This window comes from Contarinia nasturtii, unplaced genomic scaffold, assembly GCF_009176525.2.
Source record: "Contarinia nasturtii isolate CC-2019 unplaced genomic scaffold, AAFC_CNas_1.1 Cnas_scaffold_1240, whole genome shotgun sequence".
In the NCBI taxonomy this organism is placed as follows: domain Eukaryota; kingdom Metazoa; phylum Arthropoda; class Insecta; order Diptera; family Cecidomyiidae; genus Contarinia; species Contarinia nasturtii.
Genome location: NW_022198581.1, coordinates 2,123,343 through 2,138,525, shown reverse-complemented (window position 1 = coordinate 2,138,525; position 15,183 = coordinate 2,123,343). Strand labels below are relative to the sequence as shown.

Genomic DNA, 15,183 nt, shown 5'->3' with positions numbered 1-15,183 from the left:
AAGAAAACAAAATAGCGCCAAGTATTTAACAGACAAAACAAATACGAAACCTATAAAGTTCCATGTATGTGCTTTCCTCAAGACGTATTATTGAAATTAATAAATTCAAACAAACAAACAAACGCTTTAGTGTATTTATTTTATTATTCAATAAATATTCAGAAAAAAAGAATCCACATAATAAAAACACAATCTTAAGATATATTCAGATAATCGGCAATATTTGTCACTTCGTTTAATTGATTCGAATCGATGATTTCGCTACACATGGGGCATTGATTCGTTGCATTTAAAACTCTGATGAAGATTTAAAAAAAGCATCGAATTAGTACAAAGCTAAAAATATACATTGTAATTTAAATTTAGATGGTGTTATTACTTGGTCATTTGCGGTTGAAAGCATAGGAAATCACATGCAGGACATGCGACAACATCACCTTTGGCGACATGCTGACCCTGGAAAATTAAATTGACAAAGTGATTTATCATTATCTTGACATGCAAACATCGCATTAAATTAGGCCATCGAGGCATAAGTGTTCGTCGACTTTTTTTTTAAACACAAACTTTTTTTGTCATCATGCTGATTATCTCTAGATTTTTTTTCCCACTAAATCGCAATAAGATATCGTCACTTTTGAAGTTGTTAAAATAACTTACCGTAGCAATACACATTGGTAAATTGGTTTTGCACTGATGACACGACAATTCCATGATTTGTAGATTACACTCACAAATTGGACATGGTTGTGTTTCATCTTGATATGCGTCTTCGGTATCCTTGATTCCATTCGGTGCTTTCCTAACGATCGCTTCAATTTTCTTGGCATATTTTTGATCAATTTGGCTGCGATATTCTGATCTCATCAACATTGATGCATATGAAAATGCTGCCTTTTGAAATCCAACCCGATGGCACTCAATTACGGTTGACGTTAATATCGGAACAGTGTCTATGTGATTAACGATGGAAAAAGCATAATTTCAAGTAATTTTCTTTGTGTGTGTGTGTGTTTTTTTTTAAATGTGTGTAACTTACGAGCTGGAAATCGTGAAATATTGGCAGCAACTTGAATTAGTAGCTTTGCAGCTTGATGATGATCACCAATCTTTACATGTGTTCGTACTAATGTATAACGATGGAGTAATGCTAAATTCCCAACCATCACAGCACTAATTGATAGATTATTTTTCCGTAATTCCTTAAATAATAAAAAAAAAAGAATTATTTGTTTTTTGTTTCATTTTGTTCATTGTGATTAACGATTTTATCTGCACGCAACGCAGCAAATTACCTGATACATGGAGAAAAGTAAATCGTGTGCATTACGATAATTTCCAGCAATTTGTTCTTGATTGCTTATGATAACAGCCGTTTTAGCGGCTTCTTTGAATTGTTTTCGTGCCATATACAAGCCAAATAAATACTTTGGATCTTTGGGCGAACCGTCCCGTTCGCCAAGCAGAAATTCAATCAATTGATTAGCAATTTTATCATCATTTGAGGAAGCGGCACAGTCAACGGCCAAAACAAGTGCCGTACTTTCGTCCATACTGAATGTTGATGCTTTTAATAAATATTTCAACGCCTGTCAATGAATTAGAAAAAGGTAAGAAAATGAAAAAAAAAATCAAAGTTTATCCTAGCAAACCTTTGTGTATTCCTTGGCAAAATAGTAATATTTTCCGGCTAAAAGTGTGTATTTTTCATTCTCAAAATACTCTGCAATACTTAAGAAATTATTGGCACTTGCTGTGTCTGAGTTTTCCAGCAATTCGGCATATTGACGTATTTTTTTGTGTTTTTTTGCCAATATAAAGGCTTCATTCAGTGAACCACAAAGAATAAGAAACCGTAGAGCCTGTTCATGATCGCCGACACTTTGATAAAACTGTGCCAGTAGCTTTGAACCGTCCATTGATCGTGTCTCGACCACAATCTCAGCTGCACTATGCGGATCGGCCAATTGTTCCACATAAATTCGTATTACACTATCCAAATCACCGGCATTGCGATAATATTCGATGGCTTCATTGAAATTTTCATCGGCCTCACATGATTTTGCATAAATGGCATGCATTTTCGAATTAGTTACATGCGGTAAAATTGAACGAACCTTTTGCCACGCCTTTAATTGAACATATAGCTGAAAATTTGAAATAAAATTAATCACATTAATTAAAATGGCAAAAATGGTGACAGGATCGAGATTAATAAATTATTCACTTTTAATACTTGCCATTGACGCTTGATCCCAATTCTCAGCCAATTCAAACATGCGTGCCGCCTCAACAGTTTCATTCATTGTTGTCAACGCTTCGCCACAATCTTCAAATAATTGCTTATCTTTCAGCTCGGTCGCCAGATTGATCTAGAATTTAAATTTAAAAAAAAAACAATAAATATATTTTATTCAATTTAAAACACTTGGTATTGATAGCGAACCCCTTTTTTGAAATTCCCCAGTTTGATATTTGTACGAGCGATTCCAAATTCACACATTCGTTTATGCTCTTCCAATGCACTTTCACTCAATCGAATGCGGTCCAATGTTGATCGATCCATTCCCTTTTCATAGTTGGCTAGAGCGTCAGCATATCGATTACTGTAATAGAGAAGAATGATGAAAATGAAGCCACAACACAATGTTCGAGTGAACTAACGTGAATTCGAGTTGGTGAGCATATTCTCTGGCTATAAGTGGAATTTGTTCGGGCGCCAATGTATCAGCCAGCGTAATGGCTTGTTCCCATTGTAATAAATCTCGACATAAATCTAATGCTTCCACTGGATTTATACTTTTTGCAAAGAATGTTTTCGCTTTGTCCGTTTCACCGAGCAATAGCGCACAAAATGCAGACACAAAATTTATATCTTCAATTGATGAAATAGTTTTTAATGCGTACACCGTTGACGCATTCCCAATTTGACGATAGACACGAATTGCTGCAAAATAAAAAAAAAATATCATGAATTTAAAAGAAAATTTTCACTTGTTGCATTGACTTACCAAAATTGATATCAAGCTCGGCAATTGCGGCTTTGCCCAAATCTTGCCATACATCCGTTCGATTCATTGTTTTACATAAATGCCATGCATCATCGAATCTTCTCATATCAATCAACATTTTAAGTTGATCCGTTGTTTCGATCGATGGTAAATTCAAGTGCGACGTCAATACTATTGTTGACAAACTACCATCGCTTGTGGCCAAACACAATTCACTGTCATACAGTACCAATGGCGTTTGATCCGATAGTATCGGTGTTTCGCTTATTTTCATCACATGTTTATCTGAATTGATGATAAATTTCTTTTAATTTAAAATATTTGCAGATATCGTACCGGTCAGTAGTAAGTAGTGCCATTTTATCACAGCACTGCGCAGGTGTCAATAAACCGAAAATCTTAAGGCGGCACTTACTGACTGAATGATACGAAAAAACTAAATGTATAAAAAAACAACTCACTGTTTATTGAGTATTTTGAATAGACATATGTTGTACACAATTTACTCTCGAATACAACAAATGTTCGGCTCGGCAATGAATCCCACAAAATGTTGCTACAATTTTTTGGAAAATTTGGTATCATGACTGCATCTTCATCTGACTAAAAAACACGATACAATACAATTGAATGATTATGGTTTGAGTGGAACCGAATTCGATTTCAAATTTTCAACTCACCGGACAAAAGATATATCCTTGATTATGGTCATCAACAAATATGATTTTCGTTCCATCCACATCGGAATATATGTTTCGAATGCCCATTGTGTGACGATACGTAACAACGTTAGTCCAAAATTCCAGTGAAAAGAATACCAAGTGACCGAGCTGTGAGTGGAAAACGAAAAGAGAAAATGAATTACTACATGATCTGATTTGTGTGTTAATGGGTATTATATCGCACGCACATCATTGGAGAAGATAAGAAATTCGGATGTTAGAAGAATTGAAGTTATCACAGATTCTTGCATGCCATGTGTATTTTCGGGAAACATTCTAGCTTGTTGATCTTTCATTATTGAGGTATTTGGCGGAATCTAATCAGAAATCATCAATTAAAAAAAATGTTTGTTACGAAATCAATGATAAAAAATACTAGTACTAACGGGATGTAATGAGACTCGTCCACCAATAAGTGCTGCACAATATTTGGCATTTAATTTAAGATCATTAATTTCGGCAATGTACTCTTTATCCCCCAAAGATATCGGTGCATCATCAATGGGTCGACTGAGGTCATAGAACCATGCATGATTGTTCATGCCACATGCAAAATGAAATGGACCAACCGCAATGACCGACGGTTCAATTTCGAGCGGAATAACACAATGTGGAGTTTTAATTTTGTCCAATGAATAATTATAAATGGAAACCTCGGCCAAGCTACTTAGAATTGCAATTCGTGGAAAGGAAACGGTACTCAAAACAGACATTTTTGTAACAAACACATAAACCGATCCTTGTGTCGTTGATGTTGCAATCAATTGACCGTCAACACTCCAATCCATCGCTTTAACGCCCGACTGATCGGGAACGGTGAGAATGCTAACCGTCTCTTGTAGATTACTGATTGCATGGATTTTAATTCTGTGTATGAAATGTTGAAAATAAAGATCATACATTTTTTAATAAATATTGACAAATCTATCATACTTATCATCGCCGGATGACGCAATCTGTTCTAATGCCTTTGAAACGGCAATTGCGCTCAACGAATCTCGATGATTTCGAATTTGCCATAGCTCTTGGCCAACTTCTTTCGGATGCGTTGATATAGCCACCACATTTCCCTGTGAAAATCCCAATAGAATATATCCATCGCCGAACCATTTATGTTGCAATAAATTTCCATATTTATGCTGAAATCCAAGCTCGGCCGGCGAATCGGGCTCCGGCAAATGATATAAGTACAGCGTCTTTTTACCAATTATCATACTAATCTGAATTTGAATGCAATAAAAATTACTCCTGAGTAAATATAGGGAACTGATATGTAAATTGAAGAAGAAAAAAAAAAGACTGACTGTATTTTCGCCGGGTACACGTTCATCGGTTTTTATTTCGGCAAAGCACATATCACTTGGAATGTCTCGTAATTGAATAACACGCAACGAATCACCGTCTTCAGAGCTCAATGAGAATGTTTTATCCTCGGATCCAAGTGCCAATATATTATCTCTTGACCATGCACCGCATGTTATACGCTTCGAATGTTTACCCAATATTGGCGTTCGTCTGAAATTAAAAATGCACTTTAATATTGATAAATACCAAGTGCCATATAAATGGCAATTACTTTGTTGTTTGATGATTGTAAATGGCAAGATTTCCTCGTGTTGAGGCGACCGCCAATATTTGCGATGTTTTCGACCATATAATGCATGACAGAGAATCTCGTAAGCCTGTATCGACGATATGCTTTTGACGTATGTTTATATCCCATAGAATTATCTACAATTGATTCCAAGTAAGCAATCAGAAATATAATTTATTGATTTTTTTTCTTTTATTGTACGTTACACATTATTTATGTATGCGTGTCATCAAAATGAGTCAACCACGTATGTTCATTGTTGATCGAATCAAATGTTAATTGAATTTTACCTGAGACGAACTATTCGTTATGATACTCAATATATCACCTTCATGATCCCATGCCAAACCGGTGCACAATCTTTAAAATGACAAAAGATCAAATTGAAAAGCATTCGAACATTGATGGTGCACAACCCAACTTACGCTTGTAATACAATTCGATCTTGAAGTTGGCCTTGACGATTGTAAATTGCAACAGTTCCATCGGAGCCGGTTGTTACAAGATGATTTCCTGAGCTTCCTGTTTGAAATGTAAAATGTACGGTGCCTGGTCCGTGTGGAAAATCCAATCGAAATAATATCTGGAATCAATTTCACTTGGTGACATAAAAAATTAAACAAGAAAAATGAAGAGTTTGCCTACCTTTCCGTTGGACATTTTTAAGTTTTAGTCACAACTTTGTATCAATTGGCTGCGTCTTATTGAAATTAAATTAAATTATAATCCAACATGATTTTTTGTTTGTTGCCAATGTCAAAATGGTTTACAAGACAAGTGATAAAAAGAATAGAAAAAACGCTGTTTTGACGAAACTTTGTTTGTGATTTCTTTCAAATATCAGGTATCTATGGTAACCAACAGTTTTAAGAATGAAGACAGCGTTCACAAATACACATATAAATTGTCATAAACAACAGGTATATTCGGTAGACAGGTGTAACAATAACAAATTTTGTATTCAAAACGATCGTTGTCCCTATCGGAGACGGACACTGACGATCTTTTACAAAACACTTTCAGTTTGTTGATGTGTCAAAGTTTATTTATTTTGGTTGATTAAAAAACAGAAGTCAAATCCAATTGAACTAAATTTAAAAATAAAATACAATTCAAATAAATTATAAATAGAAAAAATTGATCTAATGAGGTATTCTAATTATAAATTTAGAACTTTTGTGCCTGCTTTAAAGTTGAATATTCACTTTGGATAGTGCGGTTTTTATCCAGTCGGGTATTGGCTTTGAATGAAAATATCGGTCCATAAATGTTCGGATAAATTGTGGAAAACGATTTTCCATAATGCTCTCTCGAATGTCTCGCATCAAACGCAACTGAAATTCAATGAACCAGAAATGCAAACGAATTAAAAGACTTTGCTGTCTTCAATGAAGTGATTTTATTTACCTGATATGCAAGAGTCGAACCAATTGATTCAAATCGAACCACATGATTTAAATATGGACGCGTATAATGTTTGTATGTGCTGCACTCACAGTCCTCATCAATTGGACGTAAATCGTCTTTGAATTGTGGTTGTGTCCATCACGAACTAATGCAACTTCAAACCTCTGTAATCGAAATGACATTAAACCCATGATTAAAATTGAGCATTGAACAAAATTTGTATGTTACGCACTGCTGTCCGTGTTGGAAATACACAATCAAACATATCGATTCCAAGTGCAACACAAACAACCAAATCGGCTGAGTACCCAATACCTAAGGATGATCAGAAGAATTCTTATGTAATGGAATAGTAATGGAATAGTAATTTTAGCAATTTACCCATCAAATATCGAGGCTTATCCTCGGGCAATAAATCGGTGCATTTGTTTACTATACGACAGAAATCATCTTTACATTCGCCACCACTGAAAAAAAACTCTCATTAAATTTGAACTAAATTTCGCGTAGACTCTCACTGAGCCCATCTTGAAAAATTGGGAAAATGCTTTGGACATCATCTCGCTTGTTTGCCCCAATACATCTATCTAGCCAACGAACCGTTCTGTCAACGAAGAAATTCGAATATTAAATTCAAAGTTTTAAGGTGCATTTTCCAAGATTTTTGAAGATTTTTAATCGAAATGAAATCAATACAAACCGGTGCATAGCCTCTTCAACTCTTGGTCCCGTTATTATTGTTTTAACGACGTCATCCAATTGCATCATGATGTCAGCGCCAATTGAATTTTGAATTTGTGTAGAATGTTCTGGTGTTAATAGCATTGAATTTCTATCATATGGCGAATTAAAAATTGACACCATTCTCATCAATTTCAGCCAATTTCAAAAGTGATACCATTTGAAAGCCACCGGAATCGGTCAACAAATTTCGATTCCAGCCCATAAAATTGTGTAAATCACCGATTTTATCGAGAATTTCGATACCCTATATGGGAAATTGCGTAATTTATTATTTTGAAGTGATACATAACGAAGAACGGGAAAGAAAAACAATGACACATCGGTCTATGGCCCAAATGGTCTGTATTGGCCAAAATAATTCGACAGACCAGGTTATATAGTTGATTTGGCAATGTTCCTTTTAAAGTACCCTACAATAAATGCATTCAATGTAGACATTTTAATTCAAAATTCAGCGGAAAAAAACCCACGCAAATTGATTGTGCATTGAAACAAACCTGTGTGCCGACTGGCGTATCAACATCACCGTGCCGCAATGTCATTACGCCAACTCTAGCTTTGGTTGTTTTACATTTTGCTATCACTTTATATTTTAACGGGGAGTCATTTGAAGGGGCTAAATGATTCCCATCATAAAGCACGTGCTTTGTTTGACATAAATCACTGGTTTTACTTAACATTTGATAGATGAAATATAAATTAAAAAATGGTTATTTTAATAACAGGATCGAATAACTTAGTGCCATCGGAGAGTTTCAATAAATGTTCATTGAATAAGTATTTTTTTTAAATATAAACAATGTCACGTGTGCATGATAGACCGGTATGCATGTAAAGAACGCACAACACACACTCTTGACATAATGCGTTAAGGCTTGTTCACAGCAAAAGATTGAATAATTTAAATCAAAAGAATCGGTGCATCGAGATACATTGGTACACATTGCAATATTTCTTCAATTTTTTTTTTATTCAATTCAATCATTTTCCCGCCATTAAAATCGTTCAAGATTTTGTCGACTTGGCAATGTTTGTGACGGATGTGTATTCAGCCATTGAATCAAATTGGATTGTATGGAGTTTTTTTTTTAAGTTCAGCCGGATAAAAACGGTTCACATCGCTTGTCAATAAGAACTGATATTTTCAGCGAAACGGTTTAACGTAAAGCATACAATGAAACAAGTGTAGTTTGTTTATTTGTTTTGTCTTCTTCGTCTTTATATTTCATTTCCATTGTTTGTTTGACATGAAACAATGAAAAAAACACAAATTGGTGGCAAAGAAAAATAAAATGAAGCGAAAACGCAAAAAGAAACGCATACACATCGCAATGTAGTTCGAAAATCGAAATTTATGGAAAAAAATCGAAAAGCGAACGAAGCGAATAAGCAAACATAAAATTAAAGAAAGAAAAACCACACGACGATGACGATGAAACAATCATCGGCGATACGCACGTCGACATCAGAGACAACTTACATTGTTTGAATGTGAATAGGTCAACACATCTCGTGTGATCGTATAAGATCGCGCGCGCGCGCGCGAGGCACAAAAGGTAAAGGCGAAAAGCAAAAACAAAAAGAAAAACGAGAAGAAAATGAAGGTGCGCTCAAGCAAGCAAAGGAACGATCGTGAGCTCGCATATCGTTTACCTATCGTCTGTGTATGTACAATGGTTGCTGTTTCTGTTCCATTTCATTCGATATCGCTGCTATATAATTCGTTGCGCCATGAAATGTGGTTGTTTAACTCTGTCTGTTCATCATGCTTGACATGGTTGCGGTCGTTCTTTCTGTCTCCTTCACGATGCGATCACCACACACTTCATTACATTGGAGTTGAGTTTTATTCTGTTGTTGAATGTTTGAATATTCTTCATGGTTTCGGTCGTTTCATCGACTTCTTCGGTACCTTTCGATCAGTCCAGTGTATGCGCCGTATACAAAGGTACGCTTTTTTCATTATTGCTAAGCTGCTTGCTTACGTTTGATTGTTTCGTTCATTCGGTTTCATTTAAGTGTTTGGTTGTTGGTTTTTTTTTTTTGAGAGCGCGGACAACGCGTACGCAAGACATTTGATCGTATTTTCTTATTGTTTTAGAATGCGCTTATATTTGCTGAGAGTCAGTGTTTAAAGAGACATTGAAATTGAAGGCAACCAAAATCGATTGTTGGTTCGGCGCGATTTGATAGTTACCGCTGTTGCTCATGTTATTGATTCTTTCTCTCTTGCTCTAACCATAGCTTGCGCGCGCATTTTGTGTACTTTTTTTCGGTGGTGTTTGCGTTTTTGTTTCTCGTTCTTTCTTAATCACAATTTTCGACGTGCCGTGTGTATATTTTCATTTTCAGCGTTTTTTTTCTCGTCTTTTTCATTAAATACATAAATTTTTTGGTGCCGCTGCCGCTGTAACTGTGGTATTTTTCAATACGAAAGAAACAAAAACTGAGTTGTGAACATTTTACGTGCGGAATTTGCATTATGGATTATTGAAGTGCTTTAGTTTATCAAAAAATTGCGTAGCGATCGCGTCACATTAAACAGTTATGCATTCTGCATCGATCAATTCCGTTCAGCATCATTGTTTAACATAGTTCAATAAACGGATTGTATTCGAATACAAATGGAATTTTTTTTGTTTGTTGGTGATTAACAATAACAACGAAAAAGAAATGCCACATTTAAGAATGTATTGTTTATTTAACAGTAGTTTATGTGATTTGTATATGCGAATTTAATTCGGAACCATTCGGTGCTGAAAAGAATTTTCGATCGTAAAGAGTAAAATTTCTAACAAGACTGCTGCTGACAAGAAGACAGACTGCAACACAAAAATAATCGGAAAAAGTGAGTAGACCAAAGTGTACATAGAAGAGTTTTAAAGCGAAGAATGCACTGCATAGTTTTGGGTTTAATCGCTCTGTACAGTTTTAATCGGTTTGCTTTAGCTTCTCTTCATGGCTAATGGATAAAAAAATGCAAACGAACAAAAAAAGAGAAGTAAATAAGCAAATTGCTCGTCAAGAAGAGATCAACGCGATTTAATTTGTTTGCCCCATTTTAATTGCAATGCGAATAAAGAAAGAGAGACATGCAATTGACGTACAATGTATACAATGTGGTGATAACAACAATAATAATAATAATGACGACCGAGTGTGGTAGGGAGAGAAATTCCTGTACTAAAATGAAAGTAAATTTAAATAACTGCGTAAATGATCATTTAACATTTTCACCATAATTATACGGATTTTATGATCCAGTCAAGTGATCAACCGTGTTGGTTAAGATATACACTGTACGCACCTTGGTGCACATTTTATTCTTCTTTTTTAGTATGCGAACTTAGAAATGCTGACACAATTCATTTTCGTTGTTTGAGTGTGCGTGTTCAGAAGAAAGCCATGATTGCATGATTGATGACATTAAATGATTTAAACTCTTTGCTAAATTAAAGACCGTCGAATTAAATTGTATTTCATTTGAAATTGTCGGCTTTTTTTTTCGTTTCTCTTAAACTATTTACATTTGATAGAAATGCTGAAGAGCTCTTCGCCGAAGAGAATTCAAGAGGAAGACAAACACTTAAAATCAGAAACATCATATTCACCATTGCATCAGGCTTCAATTGCTGGTGACGACGCAGCCGTTGAGGTTTTACTTGTAAATGGTGTCGATCGTTTTGCCAAAGACAACAAAGTGAGCAATAATTTTTCAACAATTTTCCTGTGCCACAATTTCAAAACAAAAAATTCCAAATATCTTTGAATGATTTGATTTTGTTTGTTTCTCGTTCAAAAAATGTTTAGCATGGGAATACAGCGTTACATGAAGCCGCCTGGCGTGGATACAGTCGTTGTGTAAAGCTTCTGTGTACGCTACAACATACGTCACATTCGTCAAATAAAAAGTTTGGTAAAAAGGCAAAAAGTGTTAAACACGTCGAAGACGAATGGAAAAGTCAAAATTATCTGAATACACCGAATGTTGGCGGTTTTTCACCATTACACTTGGCCGCACAAAATGGCCATAATCAAAGCTGCCGTGAAATTCTACTGGCTGGCGCCAATCCCGATACGAAAAATAATGTAAGTAAAATGGCAATTATTATTTGCTTTAATGATGTTAAAATCACTGGAAATGATTAAACTAATTAAACACATTGTGTGTTGTTCGTTTATATGTATACATGTATAGTATGGCGATACACCGTTGCATACGTCGTGTCGTTACGGACATGCAGGAGCAACAAGAATTCTTATATCAGCAAAATGTAATCCGATGTGTGTTAATTTGAATTTTGATACACCATTGCATATTGCTTGTGCGATGGGCAGACGAAAATTGACGCGCATTCTATACGAAGTTTGCGGTACGAGTGCACTGTTATTGCGAAATGCACAAGGTGAAACACCACGCGACATTGCGATAAGAAAGAATTTAAAGCCAATTATTGAAATACTCAATTCACCGCCAACCGTAAATAAAAGCACCAGCGATGATGTCGACGGTCGATCAATCAAACAAAAAAATCAACAACAACAACAACACCGCTGCAGTTCGGGTAGTGGACGCAATAATACATCGGACAGTGATAAAAACAAACCGAAAAATTCTGTAATGAACGAACATCGATGTCATCATCACGATCCGAATGCGACTAATTCAAAAATATGGTCACCATATGGTTGCCATTATTTTCCCGATCCAAGATCATTTCCATCGCCAAAATTGGAAACATTTCCGAAAGATCCATTGAAATGTGGCGAACAATACTATTTAGATTTGGCGGGTAATATTCGGAAAGGACCCGTTGGAATTGGTAATACATGCTATTGTGGACCATTTTTCAATCATATCGAACAGAAAATTAATCAAAATAAACGTAGCTTCAAAAAATACATGCTTAAAGCAACCGCAAAACTTGATGGAAAAGTTCAAGATTTCAGCAAAAATGCCGACGATAAAATTCAAAGGATTGCCAGGTAAGACGAATATTATGATTGAACCGACGGCAAAAAAAAAAGATCTTTGATAATAAATGTTTTTTTTTTTTATTTCTCATCCCAGATCGATATTGGCTGAACATCGTGAAAACCATGGTTTTGACTATTGGCCAAAGAGAAGTGATCCATTGCGTGCAACTGTTTTGCCACAACTGTCAAAGAATATGAACAAAGATGAGATGAATAACAATACGTTGTCGCGTTGCCGAAGTTTGGAATTTTTGGAAAATCGAAAAACCACCGAGATGAAATTGGATCAGAACGGCAAAGGGAATTTACATCGAAGTTTTGATTTATTGAATAATAAAGAACAACACGAAGCCATAATTCATCATACGATGACTGATACAGAGACATTTAAATCAAATTCGATGCAACATAGCACCGATACCAGTGAATCGGGTCAAAAATCATCGTCTAAGCAATATTCATTGGATTTCCGAGAACAACTTGGTGACACAACACACAGCACACTCTCAGATGCAGAAAGTTTAGAAGATTTTACAAATAAAACAAAGGAAATCATTCAAATGAAACGTGCATCGCGGCAAAAATTTAAAGAACGAACCATGAACGAATTGCGTGAACGACAAAAGGTCGAAAATTCATTTTTAAAGTATCCACCAAATTTTAGCAGTACATTAACATCAAATAGCATTGACGATTTAAGGGATTATCGCACATTTAATCATTATCCAAATGATTTCGATAACATTTCCATTGAAATGAAAAATATTACAAAATTATTGAGCGCTTCGATCATTGAACCGCTTGAATCGGCACCATCAACGTCATCATCATTCTATCAAAGTACCGACCAACTTGCCAAACAACGATTCACTTTATACAACGAGGATGATGATGACGAAGGTGGCGGCGATGATGATTCCTCAATAAAAAGTGATCTTGATCATAATGACGTTTCGTATGCCAGTACAGCAATTGATAAACATATGACACCAGCTAATCCACTCGGTACAAATGGTTTTTTCCAAAATACATGTTTTGAAAATCGATCAAGTTCATCGTGTGACACTCTAAAATCCGTTGAAATTCACAAGACCAATGGAAAAACGAATGGAAATGGTGACGACGAAATTGGCGAAGACGAAATTGGCGAAGACGAAGAAGAATCCGATACTGATTTGGAAGAGATGGTTGATAATGAATCAAAAAATGAATCAAAAACTCCAACACTACAGTTTAACCATCGTACACCAAAAACTTCAAGTCTTGTGTCGGCCCGAATAAAATCATTATTGGCCAAGAATCTACAGACAACTCCAAATAAAATGCCAACCGTTCGGTCAACCTTAGTTGGAGGTGCAACCAATTTCAAAAATTCCAAATTACGTGTACCTTTGAAACCAAGCGATCCAACGAAACTACAAATAAACTCAAATATGCCACAAAATATTGTCAGTTCAAGTACAAATAGTTCGAATATAACCGTTCACAAGGCCACCGTACATGAAACACACTTCGATTCAAATGACGAACGTACAAATATAAATATTTAAAAAAAATTGTGTCTTCTTTTAAATTATGGAATTCTTCCAGTGTCTCCTTCATATGACTGTTATTTAAGAAACATTTTATTTTAGAAATAATAAAAACCATCAACTTTTTCAATTAATGAAGAAAGCGAAGAAAAAGAAACACATTTGGTTTTTTTTTTCCTTTCCAGTTTCAGCCGAACAAGACATCCGGTGAATTATCGAAAGCAAGTCGCTTTGGCTATAAAGTAAAGTAAAGTGAAAATTAATTTCTTTTCTATATATACTTACAGTGAGCTATTTTAAACTTGAATTTGCTGAATTCTTTCATTCATACTTTTGTTGTCCATCTTCATTGATAAGTAAGCAAACCTGTTGTGGATTTCTTTTGTACACGTACATGCATCGTTACATTCAGACATAAACACAACATATGTTTGTGTGTGGATATATCACAAATTGAATGAAAAAGAAAACAGTGCGGTTTATCGTAAATGTATATTTTCAAAGTAAATGAAAAAAAAAAACTAGATAATAAAAGAAATAATAAAAAAGGTGTTTTGAAGTAAAAAAAAAAGAAAAATAAGGAGGCAAACTATCGGTGTTATTACATATTACATATTATGAATTATTACACTTTGATGATGAAACATAATTATCAACCATTCACAACGATATAGAGAAAGAGATAGAGAAAATAATAAGATTCTAGGCTTTGTCTAATTGGCTAGATATTTTGACTATGTGTGTTTATCTGTGTGTGTGTGAGTGTGTATGGGGACGAAAAAAAAATTAATTTGAATAAATTCGATTTGACGCTAAAATAATTTCTTACGATTAAGATGTCAAATCAGAGAATTGATCAAGTAAAAAAGTTAGTTTTTTTCTAAATTGGACCTTTTTGAATACACAAATAAAAATCGTTTCGTAAGAAATGAAATAGTTTAGCGAAAAAAAAATTTGTTTTTTCTCTTTTGTTTCGTTTCATTTTCGGTTCGAAGGTCAAGAATTTTTGTTTTTTTGTTTTGTTTTAATTCGAAGCATAGATCGCGGCAGCGTGTGTTTGTATATAAAAAAGCTAGCGAAAAATTGTTCGTTTCGAATGTTCAAAAAGGGTAAAAATGATTACATCGCTGATACTAGTTTTTTTTTTGTCACTTTCAATTTTTATGTGGTACATAAACATACATTTTGTTTTTTTG

At 34.8% G+C, this 15,183-nt stretch overlaps 3 protein-coding genes across 4 annotated transcripts; 1 reads left to right on the top strand and 2 right to left on the bottom strand.

Moving 5' to 3' along the window:
- Positions 1-120: 120 nt before the first annotated feature.
- Positions 121-6,170, bottom strand: LOC116345406 (WD repeat-containing protein 19). Its single transcript, XM_031774721.1, has 20 exons — positions 5,973-6,170; positions 5,753-5,910; positions 5,618-5,687; positions 5,310-5,464; positions 5,038-5,248; positions 4,667-4,953; positions 4,120-4,600; positions 3,922-4,050; positions 3,692-3,841; positions 3,473-3,614; positions 3,012-3,296; positions 2,665-2,947; positions 2,447-2,606; positions 2,241-2,372; positions 1,653-2,147; positions 1,296-1,589; positions 1,040-1,202; positions 661-953; positions 380-456; positions 121-297 (listed from the first exon to the last, which is right to left on the bottom strand). The coding sequence occupies exons 1-20, from the start codon at positions 5,985-5,987 to the stop codon at positions 195-197; spliced, it is 4,083 nt and encodes a 1,360-aa protein (XP_031630581.1). The 5' UTR covers positions 5,988-6,170; the 3' UTR covers positions 121-194.
- Positions 6,171-6,386: 216 nt separating this feature from the next.
- LOC116345409 (queuine tRNA-ribosyltransferase catalytic subunit) lies at positions 6,387-8,416 on the bottom strand. Its single transcript, XM_031774729.1, is given in 10 exon segments — positions 6,387-6,661; positions 6,735-6,868; positions 6,871-6,898; positions 6,967-7,049; positions 7,116-7,235; positions 7,238-7,338; positions 7,435-7,586; positions 7,588-7,723; positions 7,800-7,888; positions 7,976-8,416. Coding segments are annotated over 10 exon segments (1,173 nt in total). The 5' UTR covers positions 8,159-8,416; the 3' UTR covers positions 6,387-6,514.
- Positions 8,417-9,549: 1,133 nt separating this feature from the next.
- LOC116345407 (ankyrin repeat domain-containing protein 12) lies at positions 9,550-14,100 on the top strand. Of its 2 annotated transcripts, none has more exons than XM_031774722.1 (5): positions 9,550-10,326; positions 11,015-11,178; positions 11,289-11,567; positions 11,677-12,464; positions 12,550-14,100. In XM_031774722.1, the coding sequence occupies exons 2-5, from the start codon at positions 11,017-11,019 to the stop codon at positions 14,003-14,005; spliced, it is 2,685 nt and encodes an 894-aa protein (XP_031630582.1). In that variant the 5' UTR covers positions 9,550-10,326; positions 11,015-11,016; the 3' UTR covers positions 14,006-14,100. The 2 variants fall into 2 exon arrangements, with proteins under 2 accessions (XP_031630582.1, XP_031630584.1); XM_031774724.1 differs by lacking the exon at positions 9,550-10,326 and adding an exon at positions 10,341-10,952.
- The last annotated feature ends 1,083 nt before the right edge of the window (positions 14,101-15,183 follow it).